General features: G+C 37.6%; 1 protein-coding gene and 1 pseudogene across 2 annotated transcripts in view; both read left to right on the top strand.

The window, feature by feature from the left end:
* ITGA1 (integrin subunit alpha 1) overlaps window positions 1–14132 on the top strand; it is a 152307-nt gene extending 138175 nt beyond the window's left edge. For both annotated transcript variants that reach the window (XM_003782781.3, XM_023519067.1), the window contains exons 24-29: window positions 1424–1537; window positions 4065–4169; window positions 4319–4423; window positions 5403–5495; window positions 7695–7811; window positions 12857–14132. In XM_003782781.3, the coding sequence (XP_003782829.1) occupies window positions 1424–1537; window positions 4065–4169; window positions 4319–4423; window positions 5403–5495; window positions 7695–7811; window positions 12857–12901 (579 nt within the window). In that variant the 3' untranslated portion in view covers window positions 12902–14132. The remainder of the gene's footprint in view (window positions 1–1423; window positions 1538–4064; window positions 4170–4318; window positions 4424–5402; window positions 5496–7694; window positions 7812–12856) is intronic.
* Window positions 2235–2866, top strand: LOC105887924 (annotated as a pseudogene).
* Window positions 14133–24141: the final 10009 nt, after the last annotated feature.

Below are 24141 nucleotides of genomic sequence, written 5' to 3'. Positions count from 1 at the left end.
AAACAGAGATAGGGGAATCTACCTGGTAGGGTTGTTAACAGTGTGAAAGGCCGGCAGTGCATGGCATGCAATCAACAGTGACTATTAACATTGTGGCTCTTATTGAGGTACAGACAGGATACAGAATTTTCTATTTTTTGTGAAATAAGTTTTATAAAATACTCATAAATGCAAATAATAAGGATAAGTAACTTAAACTGAAGTGTTACCAAGACCTTTGCATTGCAGGAAACTTTTATTTTTGCATATTTTCAGCATTTTCTACTACTTTTACAAGAAACAATTTTAATCAAGAAAAAAAAAACCGTTACAGAACACACTATTTCTGACTATCAAGAAACAGAATTTGATGAGGCGTCCATGCTAGACAAGCCCAGGACTTATGACCATGAAAAGAAAGAGTCAAGTGGCATGTTTAAGAGGTCAGGCACAGCTGGTCAGGGATGTCCAGAATTCCCAGATTAAGGGATGTAGTTAATCTTTAGCAATCACAGGGAATTGCTCCATGTCTGAGGCGCTCTCAGACTAGAAGTCTCAATTGGGTCAGGGGACTTCCTGGCATCTATCTATGCAGATCAGGGAGCTCCCTGCTTCTCTGGGCAAGGACACCTTAGGCTGAGAGCCTGGAGAGCTGCCTGAGGGGTAGAAAGGAGGGCCATGCACCTGGTTGCCCTAATTTGCTTGCACCTTCTAAGCAGGAAAGCATTTCCGGATCATGAGTTCCACTTCCCGCTGAGCTCCATCCTGCCCATCTCTCCTCCAAGCTACACTCACAACTGCTAGCAGTGTGATACTGAGTGGTAATTCTCAGTTAGTGGATACAAACAAATGGAGGTTGAGCTGGAACCTTACATCAGACCATACTATCCACAGCCAGACACATAATAGCCCTGGCTGGGAATAGAATTGTGTAAAGGAAGCAGATGGGTGTCTGACTTGCACGTATGGTGGTAGCAGATCCCATCTAGTCAGAGATGATTTATGGGTTTAGGGGATTATGAAAAATCTGGGTTAAGGCAAAAGTATGCTACACTGTTCCATGTGGATAGGTAAATGCTCTCCCTCTTTTCCAGCTCCCCAAAGCTGGGCATGTTAGAAAGGACAGGAAGCCTGGCAAGAGCTGAGTAACAGAAAAATGTTCAATTCTCATTCTCCTTTAATTCTAGTTCTACTTGGGAGGTGGAGAAAGGAGGAACAATATGTTTGTAGCTGATGATAGGACCACTAACCATGAAATATCTATATTTTCTTGCTAGTTTTATTAACTCAGTCCTCTGTACAATGCCGTGAACTGTTTGTATTAATTTGGTGCTTCAAAATAGTACACAATGTAATCCATCAATTAAAAACCAAAATCCTACATAAGACAGAAAGATGCAGTAGAAAGAAGAAGACAGGATTACATTTCTATGTTTTCCCATAGATCAGGAAAAGTGGACATTTTCCAATGCCAGAGCTTCAGCTGTCAATTTCATTCCCCAATTTGACATCAGATGGTTACCCTGTGCTGTACCCCACTGGATGGTCATCTTCTGATGTAAGTCATGTGTATGCTGGAAGTATGTCCTTACTGCTATCTCTTTCGCTTTGATTATGCCCTTTGTTTTACATGCCACTTGTGATAAAGAGTTTTTACCAAAGTAATATGGAGAAGCATTTAGAAAATTAACAAATAATAATGATAACTTCCAGTGGTTATGTAGTAGATGTGCTATTCAGTAGGACTACTGTGATGAATTACCACAAACTGGGTGACTAAAAACAACAGAAAACAACAGAAATGTATTCTTTCACAGTTCTGGATGTTGGAAGTTCAATGTCAAGGTGTTGACTCCCTGTGGAGCCTCAGAGGGAGAATCTGTTTCATGGCTCTGTCCCAGATGGGAATGGCTGCTGCCAACCTTTGGATTTCGGCAGCCTAACTCCAGTCTCAGCCTCCATCTTCACATGGTCTTCTGTGTGTTCTCCTTTTCTGTATGAACCTGTTTCTGCATGCTCATCATTGGATTTAGGGCCCACCCTAAATCCAGAACAATCTCATTTGAAGATCTTTAATCTAATTATATCGGCAAAGATCCTATTTCGAAATAAGGTCTCACACTCCCAGGTTCTAGGGGTGAGGACTTGGGCATATCTTTTGTGGGGTCACTATTTAATCCACCAGAGTTCTCTTTTCTCCTTTGGCATGGTGACTACGACTGGCTGCAAGCTCACCATCAGATCCTGGTACTGCCATGGGCTGCTGCCTGGCCCGATATTACTGATATTATAAGAACTAGCCATACTGAAAGTCTGCTTTCTGCCAAGGTGTCCCTGATGCTAAGATTGCACCTTTGACCTGGGGCAGAAGACGGCCCCTCTGTGGCCACATGGTCTCTCTCAGATGATTATCAACAGCTCTCCCCAGAAGCCCTAGAGGCTGCTCATTTTTGTGCCAACAAGTGCGTGGTAAAACACTGTGGAAAGGATGGCTTTCCTATCTCAGTGTGGCTCCACCCCTTCCACACTGTCCACATCAACAAGATGTTGTCCTGTGCTGGGGTTGACAGGCTCCAGACAGGTAAGCACCATGCCAGAGCCACTGTGACCAAGGTTCACATTGACTAAGTCAGTATGTCCATCCCCACCAAACTGCAGAACAAGGAGCCTGTGACTGAGGTCCTGCACAGGGCCAAGTTCAGGTTCCCTGGCTGCCAGAAGATTCACATCTCCAAGAAGTGGGGTTGTACAAGCTTAATGCAGATGAATTCGAAGACATGGTGATTGAGAAGTGGTTTACCCTAGATGGCCTTGGGGTCAAGTACATCTTCAGTGATGACCCCTGGACAAGTGGGCAGGCCTCACACTCCTACAGGCGTTCATTGTGCTGCCCCCTTATTTGCACTTACCAATAAATCCTACTTCCTCTTTAAAAAACAATCTACCAGACTATAGATAACTAATTATTGATCTATGGCTGAAATGTTTGTTACATGTTAATTAGCTTTTAGTAATCAGACAACCCTATTGAGAGACTTAATTGTTCCTTTGCACACACCAGTGCGCATACACTAGTACGATATTCATTACTCACTTATCTATGGGATAGTTGCTTATTATCACCTATCTTACAGATAAATTGATAATCAACTATGTCTAAAACATAGAAAATCATGATAAATATTGAATTAATGGATATATGATTTCAGCATTTGACATTCTGTCTTCTTTTCAGATATTTTTAAAATGTTCTCAGAAAACGAGAAATAGCAGCAGTGCTAGTTGGTTTTCCTAAGGGCAAAGAAAACAAATCTCTGGAATTTAACTGTAATCCAAAAAAGCAGATTTGCGAGAAGCTAAAAAGAGAAAAAAAAACTGCACTTCTCATACTACATAAGAACTTGTATCCCTATTATCTTTTATCAAGAATGTAGAGAGCGCTGGGGAAGCAAAGGGTTTATTAGCTTAAGTCTAGAAAAAGAACCTGAGAACCGGTTTTCTCGTAAACACAGCATTTTCATGTCTATAAGGCCGGCTCCTTACAACTCGTTCCGTCACAGACTGTCTTACTCTTGGTGTGCAGGGACTCAGCAAACGATTGGATGAATACTAAACACAGCTGAACTTTCTTCTCTTTCTAATTCTGTTTCATAAGCCGTCATATGAGCCATAGGAGCGTTTGAAGAACACAAGTGCTAACCCTTTTGTTTTCCTCAATAGAGGTTTAAGGTTCTTTTTTCTCTCTGGATTATGGAAATTTACAAGCTAATCTTTGATGACAGCAATAATTTAATGAGTGTAATAGTAAGTTTTACTAGCATTCTATCTTTTCTGTAGCAACCTGGTATTCAGGACAACTCAAAAGTAGCGAGGTAACAGGAATTACTATCTGAGTGTGGGTATATACGGGTATATGATATGTGGCTGGTACATCACAGCCTTCTTCTTATGCTCACTTAACAAAGGGGATCTTATATTGTGGCAATGGCTACCATTCACATAATCTTCACATCATCCTACCAGCTCATTTTCCCCTCTGACATATGGCATTGTCTGATAAAATAAATTTTTTTTTCATTTCTTAGAATGCAAACTGCAGACCCCGTAGCCTCAAGGATCCTCTTGGTATCAACTCTGGAAAGAAAAGGACTATATCAAAATCTGAAGATCTCAAACGAGGCACAATTCTGGTAAATTAGGACAAATGCCATTGTTACCTTAGGCTTTCCAAGTCAATAAAATTAATACCAACTTAGAGATAACTATCTGAAGTGTTTGCATAAAGTAGAGTTGACTCAATGTCCTGAACACTAATATGCACCTCTGGACATTTTAACAGGACTGCAGTACGTGTAAGTTCGCTACTATCACGTGTAATCTCCTTCCTTCTGACATAAGCCAAGTGAATGTGTCGCTTATCTTGTGGAAACCAACTTTTGTAAAAGTAAGTAATTACATTGTTCTATGTAACTACCGAATCCACTCAACAAATACTTGTTCACCCCTCGGTATGTGCATGGCATGATGCGAGTGTTGGAAAGAACATGAGACTGGAAGTCCAAGAGAGTGTGATCTAAGTCCCGGCTCCACTCACGGCTATGTAGGGCTCATCTTCCTCGTCTACCAAGAACTTAATTACCTTCGAGTCCCTTCCAGGTCCATATACTTTTTCAGTGTCTCTTATCTTTTTTCTTTGCACCTCTCCAGTACCAAAACTTGCACGTACTTTACTACTTTGGAACTCAGCGAAGGTGCAAAGGTTATAGAGTGACAATCCTTAACACTGCTAGCGAAGCAGAAAGCTGGCATACATTATGGATTTATCATGTTTTACCAGACTCTTATTCTATACAAGCATATTTTGAAAGACGTTTTTAACCCCTTATAAAGCCTGTCTGAGAGTTTTAAAGCTACTTTAAAACTTAGTTTACTGAATTTTATGTTACTTGTTTCTTTCTTAGAAAGTATTTAATCACATGAAACTGTCATTTTTAGGTTTGATCACGTTAAGCTGCTATTTTTATAAGTCATAAATGTTGACTATTGGCAATTTCATTTTTAACCCTGAATGAGCGCCTCTATCATTAACCTCCTTAGCAGACTGCAGCTAGTTTGGCCCTACCTACATTACAGGTAGGCAGAGTTTGAGGTTTCTTTTTTCTAAGGATAAATCTGAATAGAAATTAGTTAGAAATTTTTTCCCATTCAATAACAAGGATCTAGGTGAGGATTTGGGACATCAAGGAAGTGGGGGGAGATAGGTACACAGTTATCATTTGACACTACCAGTTCTCTTAGGAAGTGAACAAAAGCAGTGTTTTTAATCTCAGAAACCTGAGCTGAATAATTGTACTACTCAAACATAACTAGCTCTCATTCTGATTAGCATAATATGTTAAAAACAAACCCTGTTTTCTTTTTAGGCCCATTTTTCCAGCTTAAATCTTACCATAAGGGGAGAACTTAAGAGTGAAAATACATCACTGGTTTTAAGTAGTAGCAATAAAAAAAGAGAGGTAAGTGCAACTCTAAGTTTTGAAAACAGGCATTTTAGTCTCAATTTTGTGACATAATGTTTTATAATTGCTTGTATTCCCTCGAGCAGTCCCTGGCACTGCTTTCAATAAGTGACAGATACTATTTGCTTCAAATTATACTTCATTAGTTTCAAGTGTGATTTCAGTCTTACTCCTGTAAGAAACTGGGAAAATCATGATATTTACAATTAACATGCCATGTTTGGCTTTATCACTTCTTTCACAGTAAATGGATGTTTTTACTTTCACCTTGATAACAAATGATGCATTTGTAACTTTACTCCTTAAAAACTGACATTCTAAAATGCAGCTGACATCTGAAGAGCAGGCTTGAAAAACAATTTCTTTACAAAAAGTATCATTATATCCTACAAGAATACATGTAAATTTTTTAAAGTTTTCTTCATTTAGTCATGGGGAAATTTGAAGCAAAGATGCCATATTATCTCCTAACACAAATTCAGACCTGAGTTGTTGGCAACAGTACAAAGATGTGAGGTTCTTGTTCTCTTATAAAATAAGGTCAACTACTTGTTAGGGACACAGACCCTTCAGTTTGATTGCACCTCTTGTCATGGGTGAGGTTAAATATCCCATGTGGACAAACAGCACCATGGGAATCAGAAAATTCTGCTTGGAGGCTCCCTTCCATTCTGAGGTTCTTTCAAAATTGCTTATTTTAAATTGTTCCAATGTCCATGACCTCTGATAAATTCACACCTTTGAAGAAAAAGGAAAATATTGGCAGGTGATGTTTACTTACTCCATGAAGAGCAATTAACCTGATCAATTCAAAATGGAGAGTTCTTCCACACACAGAAAAGTCAACATTTCACTGAAACCTAAAAAATATAAGTATAAATTATACTGGGGAAAATTACATTTGATTCCTAAATACGTTGTGTTAAAATTTTATAGTTTTATTTTCAAATAATGTTAGTTATAAATTCCTCTGGGAATATTTATTCTATATTCATCCTAAAGGAAAATTATTCATATATTGATAAAAGTGATAATTTTGTAATTGTGTAATCTGAAGAAAGCTGCTGATAGGAATCTAGACTTCAGTTTTCATATCTATAAATTCAGGGAATTATTTTAGATGTGTTTAAAAATCCATCTTAGCCTGGGATAGTGGCTTATGCCTATAGTCCCCGCTACTGGGAAGATTAAAGTGGGAAGGTCACTTAAGCCCAGGAATTTCAGTCCAGCTTGGGCAACATAGTGAGATCCAATCTCAAAAACATTTTTTTAACTGTCTTAATGATCTAATTCTGTATATATCTATGCTCTTGCCACCTTTATTATCTACCTAACTTGATTTGAGGGATTTTGATTGGTGTCTGCTTTATGTAGATATCTCCCCTGTTAGTTCCTTTTCTAGTCTAATCTCCCTCTCCATTAAGGAATCAAGATGTTCCCAAATGCAGAATCTTGAGCTATTACTAACCCTAGATATCTACCCTGAACTAATTTTTTTTCAAATACACTAAGGATAAGACACAGAGAAGGCAGATTCCACTGAGGTTTGGGTGGCACTCTGCCAGAGCTTGAGTTTCCATTCCATAGTTTTACTTCAGTTGACATTTAATTTATACAAGTGGAACAAGAGGTAAGTCAACTAAGAACAAGCATAGCATAATAGAAAGCACACTTGGGATGAAGATAAATGCACAAATTCATTTATCTGTGCACTTGAGATTTGTGCACTTTCTTGTATGAAAATTAGACTTTCTTTAAACACATTAGCCTTAAAATTAGGAGATCTACTGAGGTTTTTTTTATATTGACAACCTGTGACATCAACCTAAATTGGTACTCTTATGATAATGCAGTAAAGTCCATTAATCAATTTTTTAAACCTGTAACACTTTGGTTCTTCCTGAGTTAAAAACTCAGTCCTACCTCCGCACATTCTGATTCATTGACATTTTACTCTGTATGTGTAAATTTCTGAAGGAGAAGATTATAAATACTTTTTCAGTAATAATCGAATTTCACATAATTAGAGATTTAAAATAGATCAAGGGCATTTTCAAAGGCAGACTCAATGTTTTCTCTGTATGTAATAATGACATTTGGTATTCTGATATACAGTTCTAGCCTTCAAGAACTCAATGTTCTGCAAGTTCTAACAGGTGTTTATTAAAATTAACGGTCTTGCTTAATAATTTTCAGCTTGCTATTCAAATATCCAAAGATGGGCTACCGGGCAGGGTGCCATTATGGGTCATTCTTTTGAGTGCTTTTGCTGGATTATTGCTGTTAATGCTGCTCATTTTAGCGCTGTGGAAGGTAAGCACCAAACTTCCTTTGACTTTCTATTTCAATCATCAGTAGAAAATTGGTGAAATGATTATGATTTATCCATGTTGTGTCATATAGTATAATATTATACAGCAATGAGACAAATTTGAAATGATAATAAGATGAAGAGAAGAAAGGAAAATAAATATTTCAAACATTGTTCACGACTCGATCTCATTTGTAAAAAGGAAAAAACCTTATTTTGGACATAGTCAAAAATCATGGAGGGTATTTCTAGAGCATAGGAATATAGAGGACCTTCATATGTCTATAATGTTTGAAATTTTACAATAATTATGCATTACTTTTATGAACAGAGAAGAATGACAAATACGTATTTTTTTTTTTTTTTGAGACAGAGTCTCACTATGTCATCCTTGGTAGAGTGCTGTGGCGTCACAGCTCACAGCAACCTCCAACTCTTGATCTCAAGTGATTCTCTTGCCTTAGCCTCCCAAGTAGCTGGGACTATAGGTGCCTGCCACAGCACCTGGCTACTTTTTGGTTGTAGTTGTCATTGTTGTTTGGCAGGCTGGGGCTGGGTTCAAACCCGCCAGCTCTGGTGTATATGGCTGGTGCCCTAGCCTCTGAGCTACAGGTGCCAAGCCACAAATCTCTTTAATAGAAAAAAGAGAATGCATTCTTATGTCAATTTAAGGACATATACATATTATAAACAGCAAATTCATGGTTAAGGTAAGCTTTGTTTTAATAACACATTTCTATGTACCTTAAAGATCAAATACATCTTTATATTAAATAGATACCACATTTTACACCATAAAGTGTATACCTGAGTGGAGATGAGTGATTTACTAATCAGTTAATTGCAAGGGAAATTTTAATGTTTCATGGACCTTTGTTTCAGATGCTTTTGTAAAATTGAGTAACCACCTATTTTGTCTTGAGTAACTGTATATTAATATAATGTTTTGCTCTGGTTGAGATATACATACAAGTTTTTTAAAAACTCTTAGCAGCTTTATCATTTCAAATTAAGCAAAACTGAGATGACAGCTTTGGGGATAAATTTAACAGAGAATAAAATCTCATAGAAAAGTTGAAATTAATGTTTTTTCAATTAAACATCAAACGGACACTTCACAGCAAAATAATATCCCTCTGTGTTTTATCTACTCTTTTTGAATAGTCAAACTATATAAAGAAATACAGATCGTGGCTACATATTTATTTTTCTAACACATGACAAAAGAATTATTGCATCAAATAGTTTAAATATCAAGTTTCTCTCCCACTGAATTACCAACTGTTTCTATCCTTTCTGATTATCCTGTAATGAATAGCTTCATCTCTGGGGGGGGGCTTACTGTCAGAGAGGAAGATGAACAAAGCCATGTTAAAGATGTAGGTTAGCGGCATTTAATTCAATAAATGGAATCCATGGCTTCTCTCTAGCAAAGTTCCCAAGACAGAATTCTCCACCGTGTCCAACGCCCTGCTGTTCCTTCTACTTTACAACACACCAGCGCTGCCCTGTAATACCTAGCTTGGCCACACTGTGGTACCCAAGGTCTGGCTTATTGGTGTCAAGATTATGCTTGAAATAATAGAAAGTGGTTTCTTCATTTCTATGTACCTCTACTTTGATAGAGTGTGATAATGCTGATTTCCTTTTCTTCTGAGTGCTGCACTTGCCCACAGACGCATGGGTTGCTTTTAGGACATTATTGAGAAGTGGAAAGCTGGAGCTAATATTTGGACAGGTTCTATCTGACCTCCTACTTCTGTTTAAGACAAACAGGAAATTTCATTCACCTATTCTTCAGTCACTAGTGGCTAGTATGAAGAAACATAAATGTAAAAATAAATACATTTCTTCATCCAGTAAATGTTGTGTTGATCAGTCCAAAGGCTTTTTATACTTTCTTTTTAGACCCCAAAGAAGGTCATTTGGCAAACTTTGGATTGTCTTGACCAGAAGATATAGTTAGTTTAGCCACTTCAGGGGGAGGCTTAGCGAGCTAAACTGTGATTCCCAGGTAGAAGGGAAGGAACCAGCGCTTCCTACATGCTGACCCTGTGGTAGGAGTTGTTTCCAGCTCGGCCACATTGAGCATTCTCACTTAATACTCACAATAGGGTGGTGCCTGTGGCTCAAAGGAGTAGGGCGCTGACCCCATATGCCAGAGGTGGCAGGTTCAAATCCAGCCCCGGCCAAAAACTGCAAAAAAAAAAAAAAAAATTCACAACAGTACTATGGACTTTATTTTGTAAATAAGGAAACTGAGGAACATAAGAGTTAAGTGTTTTTCCCAAAGCCATGGGGTTAGGAAGCTTCAGAGCAAGGATTTGCCGACACCATCAACAATTATCACTCGAGTTGATACCTCTCGCACTTTCCTTCTCTCTGCTGTCCTTATGGCAACTTTTCAATCAAGTATTTTCACTGCATTGAACATCGGAGGACATTAAAGCAAGGATAGCTTAAATTCTCACCAAAGAGCTAGTAGATCTCTGGATTCACACAGTGATGTATCTGCAGATCTCACCACTTTTTCAATATATCTGACTGAGGCAGGCCAGCTCTTTATTCCGGAGCTCTAGGAATTGGGTTTTGTTTAAGAAGGTCAGAAACTCTCAGAAACATATTATTTGGTTTTGAAATGAGGATCCTTGGTTGGATTCAGACTTTGAGCAATTCGATTATACCAAAAAGAGGAATCCCTCTTTCCCTTACTTTGAAGCTCCACTGGAACCTCCAGGAAGCATGTGACCAGTCTGTAATAGGCTCAGAAGAGCTACTGTGTCCATAGGCATCTTTTATACTAATCAGATCCAGAGAAGACACCTCAGGACAATCCTTCCTTCCTGATTCTCATGAAGCCCAGCCCTCTGGTGGCGTCACTTGAACCTGCTTATCTGAGACTCAGAACATTCCTCCCCCTCACTTTATGTCACGTTGATGCCTCAAGGTCCTCCACTGATGACGCAGCATTTATTAAACCTGAAGTTTTATGGCTCATCCAATATACATATCCTGGGGTGGAGTAGATGAGTAATAGCCCCCGGCTATTTTTTTAGTGTTTTAATACATTACTCATATGAATTGATCCACTCAGCACTTAGTCCTTGTTATAGTTATTAAGCATCTGCTTTTATGCTGGAGCTTGTTTTATCAGACCCTTTGCCATAGGCTTTTGAACTAGAGGAGAATAAAGAGGATCACTAAACAGACGCATCCAGGAGGGAAAAAGAAAAGCCGATGCTGTGAGGAGTCTGGGGGCTGGAAATACACCTGGCTGGTTTCACTTCTCGGCCAGCATTGGCCCAGTCCAATTGGAAGCGATAGACTGCATTCTCCTGACCTCCACTCTAATCAAACAGCTTCCATTAAGAACCCAATGCAACAGACTGGTGGGTGGAAAAGTTTAGATAACAGAGGTCATTTTAAAATAGGACATTTTACGCATAGTGAGCAAAGGAACTTTGAGAAGAAGCAAAAAGACTTGAGAGCGGAGGAGGGAAGAGGACAAGCTAGGCAGAGCGGGAAAGGGAAAAAAGTCTTAAAACTCCCCCCGCCTCTGGGAACACCTGGCCTGATTGGTTTTGACTCAGGGCAGGTTGGCACAAGTTAAGAAGCCTAATGGTTTGTGAATCCGGCACTTTTATACTTGGCTCAAAGATGGCCTAAGACATGTAGAACAGGCATTCTGGGGAACGAATCGATTATCGTTTGTATGTTCGTTTGTTTTGTTATTAACCTGTTCCTCACCTACCACCCCCGAGATTCTGGCATGGCAGAAGACCTAAGCCCTGAGTAAAACTTTTCTAACCTAAAGGTGCAGATTTTTTGACCATGGATCCCCTTTTAGCCCTCAATTGTTTAATAATTATTTTATAAATGCATGGGGGGTTTTTTGCTTACCTTACCACAACTTTATGATTTAAATGAAGTGAAAGTACCCTATTTTCAAAGAATTAATTCACTGCATTTGGTTGACCTATTACAGCCTACTCTCAAATTTAAAAAAAATCACAAATTTGAAAAACCACTTCTCTGTGACGCTTAATTTCCTTCTTTAAAAAAAAAAATAAAAAGAATGAACATTTTAGGTTAGATAATCGCAATGGTCCCTTGCAGTCCCCATAGGTATTTTTGTTCTTCTATATAGTAGGACATAAGCACAGTACTTATAATGTTTTGTAATGCTCCAAATTATTATCAACTCACATGGGATATTCTTCATAAAGCCAATGACTTTATATCATATTCAAATGATGGGGAATGTCTTCAAAAGGCTCTTCATATCAAGCCTAGATAAATAGTTGTTCTAACACATTTAAAAGTAATTCATACTGCTCAGAAAGCTTCCTAACAACCTAGCTGTGGTGCGCTTGGACCCACTAAATGCTCTCTGAGCTCTAATGACTTGGAATTTATGACAATTGGTTATTTGATGGAAATTTTTCTGCCAGATTCCCAGAAACAAAAAAAAGCTGATGACAAAGTAGAAACAATGCTGGCTAATTGCAGTTTGCATATCTCCCAAAATATTTCCCCAAAACCCCTTAAATTAGTTTAATATGTGTAATGCTTTTTACTCTGGGACAATAAATATTTAATCAACAAAAAAGTTAAAAATTAAATAGGAATTTGATAAATGTCATTTTGAGGGCCAGTCAATATTATAGGTCAATGAAAAAAATTTTCTCAATAATATTAGTTGTGGCTAGGCACCCATAGCTTAGTGGTTAGAATGCTGGCCCCGGGCACTGGGGGTGGTGGGTTCAAACCTGGCCTGGGCCTTTGAAAGAAAGAAAAGAAGGAAAGAAAGAAGGAAAGAAAGAAAGAAAGAAAGAAAGAGAGAAAGAAAGAGAGAGAGAAGGAAGGAAGGAAGGAGAAAGAAAATAATATTAGTTGTAAAGAAAGAAAGAAAGAGAGAAAGAAAATAATATTAGTTGTATGCCCAGAATTGCCAACATATTATTAAATTTAATGTTATCCAAAAGATGAGTATGTATTCCCTAGATTTAAATATTTAATTGTCTTCTGTTTTATGTTTTCTCAACAGATTGGATTCTTCAAAAGACCACTGAAGAAGAAAATGGAGAAATGAAATATTTTATAAGAGAAAAAGTAACAATTATTCAATGATCTATCCTCAGGTTTGCCTCAAATATGTGACAAGAAATTTATACATATAATTAAAGACACGGTCACATAACTCTATGTAATCCATCAGGGATTAATCACTTGGAAAATGACAAATCGAAAATATTATCCAAAAAGAATACCACGAAGATATATTTTATAAAATGATGCAAAATAGTTTAAAATAGTTGCTCATTTTTGTTGAGTATTTAAGCAAAATTACAAAGTGTTTTAAAGAAAGAAAATAACTTGTACAAATATGTTTATATATTACGTCTTCATCCAAAGTATTTAATGAATGCATAAAAATATTTTTATGATTATTGAAACATTAACTTTCAAAGCACTATAAGTTAAGTTTCTCCTCTTGATTCCTGATGGATATCCATGGCGAGCATGACAGTCAGCGTTTGTAAATGTCAAGAAAGGAATTACCAGACAAAGATCACGTTCCCCAGTTCAAATGAGAAATTTTTCTTCAGGTAGAGTCCAAAAATAATGAACTGAAATGGACTGAGATAGAATTAAATCACAGAGAATACATTCAGCATCTTTGTGTTGGGTTCTGTTTGGAAAGATCCCTCCCCCCCCTTAAGTTGTTTGGAAAATAGTGCAATTGAGCTGACCGTCTAGGCAGGGTGGAAAATCAAGGCAGACTCATTTAAAAATACATGCACTGAATGGATTAATTTCAGCTTTTACAAAATTTGCTTAAGTTTGATATTGAACGCTAAACGTAAAACTTTTATACTGAAAAAACACTTAAAGAAGTTTTTATGACATAACAGGGATTTGTCATGAAAAGCCATGATGTGCGGGGGATATGCTAGCAGGGTTTCTGAATGGAACGTGGCAGCGTGGATAGATGCCACGGAAATGCAGAAACCCTCTGTGCTGAATAGCAGTGAAATGCTGGGGGTCCCAGGATGTGGCCCAAAGTAGGAATCTCCTCAACTCCTTGGTACAGGGTTCATGCAGATCCCCATGCTGTGAGGGTATGTTTATTTTTAATTTTTTTTATGATATTTAATTTCTAAAAGCAATTCTTATTTTTATGAAAAGACAGTATTCCATTTCAGTATTACATTTTACGTAGTAGTCACTGCTTTTTGAGGGTAGCATATTGGTATTTAAATAGAACTCCAGAAATGTATTTTAAAGAATTCAAGGTTTGAAAGCGTCAAAAAACAGAAAGACACCACACCTTTGTCTGTGCTTCTTTGTTCTTGAAGTAATCATTGTGGTTCATTGGACCCCACTGTAGCATAAGCTCCTAGGTCATTCCATTCTTAGGGAAATGACAATGAATGGATGGATAATAGCTGCATGTGTGAACTACTGTTGTAAAGTTGGCTGGTACTTCTGTGATGACTGTACTTTTCTACCCAACTTACAATTACAAGAGGAAAATCTGTAATTGTCCAGAAAGTCCTAGGCTCTGCTTTCTCAAAAAGCAGCAAACCAGCAGAGAACATAAATGTCATAGATTTAATTTTTCAAACAAATTTCCAAGGAATTGTCTGAAGAGTCAGCCTACCTCTTGGCTCTCCACATCTACATCTGAGATTCTGAAGGCCTGAAGGGTGCCAAGGTCATCAGGAATGAGAAGAAAGAATGACTCTTTGTTGAGATTGGCTGTCTTCCTGCTGGCCTATTGTTGTTCAAAAATATACACTTTGGGAATTTCCTTCATTCTTGCTATCTCTTGGTTCAGAAATCATTCTTTCTACCTCTTCTTTCTTTGCCCCCCAAAACTCAGGGTCTCTCTTCATCAGAGTTTCCATATTGTGCAACGTCAGTGCTCGCCTGCTCAACAGCTCTGCTGTGATTTCATCACATTCTCAGAAGTAAATCTAACTGATACATTTCAATTCATATTGGGAATCTGTGGCTGCTAGACAAAGCATTCACTGAACCTACAGTGTGTACATTTATACTAAGTACATTGTTGCTCCAAGGGGGAAACCGAAATGAAAGGATTTTAAAGTTTCAGAAGAGAGAGGAAGAGCTGTTTGGGCAAATCAAATAGCTACTTATAAGTCTTGACTAGATTGTAACATAAGTTATTGCCTGGTTATTAAGCAGAATATTTAATGAACCAGAGATCCCTAATATCATAACTCGTTGAGGTTTATGTGTGTGCATGGGTGCATACATGTGTATACACAAATTACATCCAAATACCTCAATAACCCCAAATGACAGAATTTACAAAATATAAACACAAAAGCTGTACCTGCAGGGAAAGTTTGGTTTGTCCACTTTTCATAGAGTATCATTTTTATTAATATTTAGGTTTAGCTCACAGTTTTGCAACCATTTAAGAAACATAAAAATAGAGGCTTTGATTAAAAAATGTGAATAGATATTCCAAATTGGCATTGTACAAATGTTCTAAAACACATTTAATGATTAAGAAATACAATAGACTCCAATTTTATCTTAAAACATTTAATAAGAAAAGTGAACGGTATTGGGCGGCGCCTGTGGCTCAAAGGAGTAGGGTGCCAGCCCCATATGGCGGAGGTGGTGAGTTCAAACCCAGCCCTGGCCAAAAACAGCAAAAAAAAAAAAAAAGAAAGAAAGAAAGAAAAAAAGAAAAGTGAATGATATTTAAGACTATTTATGGGCTTAACTGGTTAAATTCAATTGTTAAAAGCTCTCTTCAACTTTGGTATTCTCAAAAATTGGTTATTGCTTCCATTGGGAACCAAACCGTGTGTGCAGTTCCTTTTTTGACCCAACCTACAATACTACATTGCTAAATTATTTACCAACTGACTGTCTAGAAGCAGAAACAAAAATCTCTGGCTTGTATCATTTGCCAATTTTCATGGTCTAAGTAGCTGTTTTCAAACCATGAAATGACACAATCAGCTTGCAAAATTTCCTGGATAGGAAAGGGGTCTGTCAGATCTTTTGAAACAGTCTGAGTTATCTTTAATCTACCCCTGAGAGAGACTGCAAGACAAGTTCGATAAATAGATAGATGTAGAACATGGGTCTACACACGTAACTCAGTCACACACAATATAATCATCTTATAACTTATGCTGAAAATACTGATTATTTTAAGCCCAGCAGACATAGTGCTCCATTCTTCAATTTCAACTTCTAAAATTATAACCTTCCATTAACATGAACAAAATGATTTGGACTTGCAACAGAGGGAAGGATTTGAAAGCAAGAAAGTAAAAAAGGTGACCCACCACTGTGAAAGCAGAGCAACACAGCAGCCCCCGAGAAGCAGTTTCACTTTCTCAAGGAACCCAGAACTCTGCACACGACACTGTCAAAGGTCATCCTTTGTGAATATTTTTAAGTTCTATGTTTCAGTCTAAACTTCCATGATCCAATTTGTCAAGCTATTTTCCTCTAAGCACTAAGTTCATGGGCAATTTAGTCTCTAGATATTTTGTGTGTCGTAATTGTGCTTGAAAAGAGGCTTGTGGTAAAAGATATTTTCACAGAATTTTATGCTTATGCCACCATAATCATTTTATCTATAAATACATTTATATATTCACATGTATATATTTACATAAACAAATGTCTTCTTTTCTTTCTGTTTTGCTTTGTTTTCTTGGAGACAGAGTCTCATTTTGACTCTTGGACATGAGCGTAGTGGCATGCTCATAGCTCACTTTAGCCTCAAACTCCTGGGCACAAGTGATCTTCCTGCCTCAGCTTCCCAAGTAGCTGGGACTCCAGGCACCTATCACCATGTCTAGCTAACTTTTCTATTTTTTGTAGAGATGAGGTTTCTCTGTGTTGCTCAGGCTGGGTGCTTAAACTCCTGACCTCAAACAATCCTTCCGTCTTGGCCTCCCAAAGTGCTAGGATACAGATGTGAACCACCAACCACATCCAGCCTCCTCTTTTCCTTGTACCAAATTTGAGGCTCAACTGGACAATGGAAATATTTACATCAAAAGAAAAAAAGTGATGTGTAAGAAAGAAAAAAAAGCTGAAATGTAGCCGAGATGGTATTAACCCTGCCAGCGTTATCTCTGGGGCCACAGCTTGAGCTTGCACCCTGTGCATGAAGCCGCTCTGGTTCTGGGGGTAATGTACTTTCACACAGGGGGTGTCTTTGTTGCCTGTGGTGGAATCCATGTCATTCACTCCCTGTGAATTGACTGCCTTGTTTTGCCCAATATCAAGAAACAGGCCCAGAGCTCATCTCATGTGCAAGGTGCTTTCATGTGATTGTTCAAATAAGGTGGCTTCTCCCAAATCCATTTTTCAAAATAGCATCCTGTGCATTGTTCACTTGTTTCCAGCACTTCTCAAGCCCCCTCCATTTGTCTTCTCCCTCAAGGGAGATTTTCAAGAAGACTACTAGAGAAAAATCTGTTAATAAAACCTACTTTCTGTTTGCTGTGAATACCAGCTTCAGTGAATTGACCCTTATACAGGATCTCAGTGTTGGATTCAGTGGCACTCTAAACCAGTGACATGGTAAAATATATGTAAGTCTTCCAATGGCACCAGAATAAAAGCCAGTTATGCTTTTGCCACCCCTGTTTTTTAAGAGGTGGAGAAAGATGGAGAGGGGGGACAACGAATGAACATAATTGTCCCCTTCCTTGATGGAGTAGCCAAGCAGACGACAGCCACCATGTAGGTCCAGTGCTGGTGACAATCTTTCTGTGAGATCTCTGCAGCATCTTGCACCTTGAAAGACAGGGAAAAAAAATGGAGTGGGAGAAGATGAAACTATTTCTTTTTTATGTCCACGTCCTCACTTCTCAGAATACTGTCAGCTCACTCAGCCCATGTGTACCCTGCCTCACAAGACTAACACATGTGCTCTGCATGGTAAATCATTGATTAAATAAGAGTGAAAGCGTGTCCTTCCCTGCAGATTAACCAGGGCTATCATTGATTAAATAAGAGTGAAAGTGTGTCCTTCCCTGCAGATTAACCAGGGCTAATTTCCTGGAGTTTGACACACTCTGGACTCAAGTTAAAACAATCACTAGACACAGCGACGTCTATGACCTTCTTCATTCTAGAACCATTTCACACATGAGGTGTTGTATTTAGTATTTTATTTCTGACACTGCCTGCGTGTACTCAGGATGAAACAGATGCTCTGTATTCCTTATTAGGAAATATGGGCCTGTAAGGAGAACGGTGTACTGTGTGTTACTACGATGAGGTTGTAAAATTCCTAATGGGCGGGGTGAAGGATTGTATCCATTTCGTATTTTTAAATTGCTTATAAGAGCCACTGCCCTGAACATCTATCACTCCAATAAACTTTTCCACCTTATCTATCATTAAGTATATTGCATTGTTCATTTTTTAATTAACCTCAGAATAAACTCATTAAAATGAATGACTTAAGGATGTGTGCATTTCTATAAGACTTCTATTGGATAAACTCAAAAAAAATGTTTTGATTGTATTCAAGAACAAAGAAGCACAACCTTTTTTTGATGCTAGTAATTTATTATGTGCCTTGTGTAAATCCATTTTCAAAAAGAAATCAATTGTCAGGTCAACAGTGATTTAAGCTGATATAATTAGAAATAGCTGAGTGAGTAAAAGAGCGTTTTGAATGTCCTGTGTACGGCGTATCCTGTAGACTGACATGGGGTCAGAAGGTTGGTATTTTTGTATAATTCTGTCTTATCTTGTGCATCAGCTGTGTATTTTACGTCAAGGTAGATGAGCATCCTGTCTTATATGTTAAATAAATAAATGGCTTTCAAAGAAGAATGAGATGGCTGTGATTTTCAGTACACAATTTTTTTTTTCCAAATGAATATGACTTCTTCCAAAGCTCCAACTTTTTTTTAGCTCCTTAGCAGGTTTTCACTTTAATGCTCTAAGAGGAAAAGAAAAAGTCTGTCTATGGTGTTTCCTGTACAAGATACAGCAATGTGATTCGGTTTTTGCACACTTGAGACAAAACCCACAGAATCTATATCACCACCTACCTTCTCCTAATGAGATGTTTAAATAATAAATCATCCGCAGTACAGTAATGGATTGTACCACATAGTGTGAGACGAAAAAAGAAATTTTAAGAAGAGTTCTTTTCTTTATTCAATCTATAGTTTAAAGAAATAAAAATTTGAATCTATAAGGACTACAAGAAAATACAGGAGAAAGTTTTAGCAGAAATAACATCTGGTTATCCTGTGAAAAGTTTCATCCTCAAACGGTGCTGCAGGCTGAATGGGGAGTTATTTTTACAGAAGAGAGAGACTGAATTAGGAAGAGATTGTTTTTGAAGTCTTGTACGGAATTTTCAGCAGAGCATATTTCCAATGCCCTATCTTTTCTCTCTTACTGTGAAGTAAATACTTCTTCTCCCCTTCACCCCTCATCCAGAAAGAGAATGCAGTGAGGATACTAAGGAGTAATCTGAGTACATTCACTAGAAAATAAATGGTATACATCAAAGTGTATTATTTGTAAATCGATAGCATAGGCACATTTGCTTTTTTATCTTTTATGATGTCTTTACTCTGATTATAAAAATACAGTAATATGATACTCATAGGCAGATGTCAGGAGGAATGTTCACCAAACACAGGCAATCATTAATTAAGAAGGCTAGAACTGATGTCTATTTTCTTCTTTATAATAATAATATTATTGTTTGAATTGTTTTAAAATAAGCATCAATTTTTAAATCATAAAAAAAATTCATCTACAGGGTGGCGCCTGTGGCTCAAAAGAGTAGGGTACCTGCCCCATATGCTGGAGGTGGTGGGTTCAAACCCAGTCCCAGCCAAAAACTGCAAAAAAAAAAAAAAAAATTCATCTACAATAAAAGGGGACTATATATGCACATATCAAATTTGAAAATCAGTGGTAATAATTTAAAAACATCCAGCACACCAACCCCAGAATTTATGTACTTAAAAAACACAAAGAATGCCCTGCCAATTTTAAAAATGTAATATTACTTAATTTTTCCTTAGCATCAAAAAGTATTTGATAGTCATCAAATACTTCCTTTGTTATGGAATTAACAATAAATAAGAAAATTACCCACTCACCCCTATTCTCCCTCTGTGTCAATAACCAGTGTACACATTCCACACCAGAATTCTCCATCGTTCACATGTTGAATAATTACTTTTTTAACCTACTTCTTCAAGTAAAACTGGGGTGGGACAGAGAACAAAGAGTGGAGGAGGAAATGTGCATAAAATAATCTCACTAAGAATAATAGAAAGTGTAGCTCTGTTTGTCATGCAAAACCATGATTATTTTGTTAATAATCTTATTAATAGTCCCAGAGAAAGAAAGACTCTTGTCAGAGCCAAAAACCTGGCATATTACATTTACCAGCATTAACAAAAAGAAGGCAGTGAAGGAGGAATAGAAGATCAAATATAACAGGAAACATACAGAAAACATATAGCAATGTGGCAAATGTATTTCTGACTATATCAGTAATTACATTAAAGGTAAATGATCTAAACACTCAAATTAAAAAGCAGAGATTTTTTTCAGACTGATAAAAAACCCAAAAATCTATGTATGGTCTAACAGAGATGGTCCTTACATAAAAGGCATAAATAGGTTGATGGGAAAACAATGGAATAAAGATATACTATGCAAATAGAAATCACAAGAGATATGTAATTCTTGGGAAGATTCTAATCTTGAGAGGGAGACAGAGACCCTTGGAATTCCACTAAGCCTATAAAAGCCCTAGATTTTTCCTTTGATTGATTTTAATGCCTTACAGATTTTTAAGGACCATCAGCTTCATCCAATCTGTTGGAGGGCTAAATGAAACAAAAGGCAGGTTAAGGGACAGTTTTCTCTCTCCACCTGACACCTCGAATTGAGACATCTGTTTTCTTCCCTCCAACTTGAATTTAAGGCATTGGAACACCAAACGTTTTCAGGCTTTCAAACTTGGACTAGAACTTACATTACCAGTTCTAGTCCAAGTTCACTTCATGAAAAATGAAACTTGGATTAGGGCAGAATCCATGGAATCACCTGTCTCTGAAATTTAAGTCTTAAATTGATGTGTAAAAGAGTCTGCACAGGTTCTGGTTGTAATGGTCTAAATCCTACTGTGATGGAGGAATAATACAGCATGTACCATAGTCTATAGGCACTCAGACTGCCATGCACTTCACAGATACATGCAGTTTGGAAATGTGCCAGGACTCTAGTTGGTCCTTGATGGAATTGCACTGGCTTGTAAAAGCAGCATTGAAACATTTGCAGACTTTGTCTTTCTCTTCCACTCCACTCTGCTACTTTTTTGTTGTTTTTGTAGTATCTTTCAACCGAGTATGTGTGGCATAAATTCATTTAGAAACCTCAACTCAGAATGGCATTCCAAAAGCAAGAGTGGAAATGTCTCAAGCTGGTGAATAAAAAGTAGCATCCAGAATTGGCTATCAGACTGTAATTAGTGGAACTAGACATAGCCATGATGGGGACTTGATCCTGGATGAAATGCCCAGGCCTCTTTAGCTTTGCATGCTGAGTCTCTCCTTTGCTGTTTTCTTCCCTCATTTACTTTTATATGTTTCTATTCTGTTTCCCTCAAGTACCAGCTGTTATTCCTTTCTACACACTTCTCAGAATTCTTTCATTCCTGCCTATTCTGCATACCTTATCATTAAAAGGCAGGTAATTCTACAAAGATTCCAATTAGTGTATGGTTTGATAGCAGATCAGTTTTTCCATCTTCTATGATGAACCACTAAATAAATGGTGTCAACAGCATCTTGTAAGAGATTTTTATTAGTCTGAAGTCACTATTGTCTGCTTAAGTTGTCTTTAAGCAGAATATATATTTTCTGTGTGCATATGTCTGAGTATATACGTGAGCAAACACATGAATGAGAATTGTTTAGATGGAGAGTCATTTGTATTCCAAAAGAGGAGTATGATGAGAGCTCACAAAGCAATAATGGGAAAGTAGGCAGTTTTGAATGACACTGATAAGGTTGGGTAAGACCTTGAATTTTTCTACAAGGAGAGAAAGAGCAGAGACTAACATCTGTTGCCTGCCTCCCACACATGGCATCAAGCTGGGCAATTTTCTAACATGCCTTTTAATCCTATCAACAACACTAACTGATGGTGTTATTATTATTCTTGTTTTACAGATGATGTTACTTAAGACTCAAAAGAGCTAAGGAACTGGTTCAAGATTAGTTAGTAATCAAAGTTAGTAAGTGGTGATGGTGAAATTAAAGCCAAGAGCCATCTGATTTCAAAACTATTTTCCCCAGGGGCAGGGACTTGACGGGGAAGAAGTCACTGGAAGAGAAATGAAAACAGGTACAGGAGAACACACAGCTGTCTTTGTACCCCTGGGCACATAGTAACACTCAGTAAATACTCATTTATTACTGAGTAAATATAAGAATTGACAGACTGCTTAAGTCAAGGATCTCCAGAGAAACAGAATCAATAGTATATATATATATATATATATATATATATGGAGATAGAGAAAGATTTATTGTAAGGAATAGTCCACATGATTATGGAGGCTAAGAAGTCCCATGATCTGCCATCTTCAAGCCACAGGCTCAGGAAAGCTGGTGGTGTAGTTTCAGCCTAAGTCTGAAGACCTGAGACCAGGAGAACTGATAATGTAAGTTCTTGACTAAATTCAAATGCTTAAAAATGAAGAGTGCTGATGGCATAAGTTTCTGACTGAGGGCAAAAAATTAATGTCCCTATTCAAGCTATTAGGCACAGATAGCAAATTCTCCCTTTACCTGCCTTTTGCTCCACTCTGGCCTCCAACAGATTAGATGAAGCTCACTCACATTGGCCATCTGCTTTACTCAGTCTACCAATTCAGATGTTAATCTCACTTAGAAACACCCTCATAAACATACCCAGAGTAATATTTAACCAAACATCTGGGCACCCCATGTTCCAGCCAAGTTGACACACAAAATTAATCATTACAAGTCTGCCACCGTCAGCTTGGCATCCATACATATCACCTTTACTCATATTTAACCTCCAAATAAAGACAATAGTAAAGTCATAATTCCACCAAACATGACTACAGCTGTCCTGCACACAACTGGAAATGCACTAACCCCCTTCACTAACGTGAAGAGGACGTTAATTCCCTGAGTGATGTTTACTCTTCTCTTTGATGTCCTGTAACTGAAATACTATGATGTAAAATTAATAATACTTAACTACGTTATAAAGTCAATACAGCTGACGTTACATGAGAAGGAGTTATAAGAGGTAGGGAAAAACAAATATATTTGCTAATTATATTTAATATTTAATATTTGTATTTAAAATATATTCATACCCCAAATAAAATAAAGATTATTCATAACAATTACAATCCTCTTCTGTAACTGGTCACATGGTCAGAGCTGGTATTTATAACCACCTTCATCCAATATCCATTCTCTATTCCCTTTGCTGTCAACAAGTACCTTAGCTGGTCTTGGTTCTATACCTGGGGGAATGGCTCAGTTCTTCATTCCTGAAGGGCCTTGGGACTGTAGGCCATTCATAGAACTTCTTGAATTGAGTTGTATTTTTCCATTTATCTTAATCACAGGAAACGGTAATGCTCATAAATGCCTAAGAGAATTCTTGTATTTCAGACATATTTTGCCTTACCTCTATTGTGGAATAGCAGTCCAGTTTCTCCTTGGAGTTAGCAATCATTCACCTCACCCAGTATAGTACCCCACTTCTTTGCATGAGAAGCTCAAAATGGCTGGGTAGTAGTCTTAATTTCCAGTTATTGTGTCTCCTGGTGGAAGAATTGTCCTAGTTGGAACTGAGATCTTCAGGCCAGCAGAGCAAGCATAAGGTCATGGGAATAGGAAGAAAAAAATTGATGGTGGGTCACTGGAGGTAATAGTAAAGGCTGCCACTCCCATTTCTACCTGTGATTCCTGGGCCCATGAATCCTCAATGACAGAGAACAGAACCATATACTTGACTCTGACTCAGAGAATGCACAGACTTGTGGCGAACCTTGCCCTGCCTTTTGAGGTATTGTCACCTCACTGCTGCTGCTGTGATTTAAGATCTTAGATCTTTATATGACTACCTTAATGGGTGAAATATTTTCAATAAAAACTGTTTCAACATTAGCAGACTTGCCAAAATCCTTGACAAAAGTTTCAAAATCACAAAAGATTTCAAAATGATGTTTATATGAAGGAGAATTGAGGCTCTGAAGAATTCCATCTCTAAAAATGCCTTTAACAT

The sequence above is a fragment of the Otolemur garnettii genome, unplaced genomic scaffold (genome assembly GCF_000181295.1).
Source record: "Otolemur garnettii isolate 467f Iridium unplaced genomic scaffold, OtoGar3 scaffold00005, whole genome shotgun sequence".
Classification (NCBI taxonomy): Eukaryota; Metazoa; Chordata; class Mammalia; order Primates; family Galagidae; genus Otolemur; species Otolemur garnettii.
This window is presented reverse-complemented; position numbering and strand designations above follow the sequence as displayed.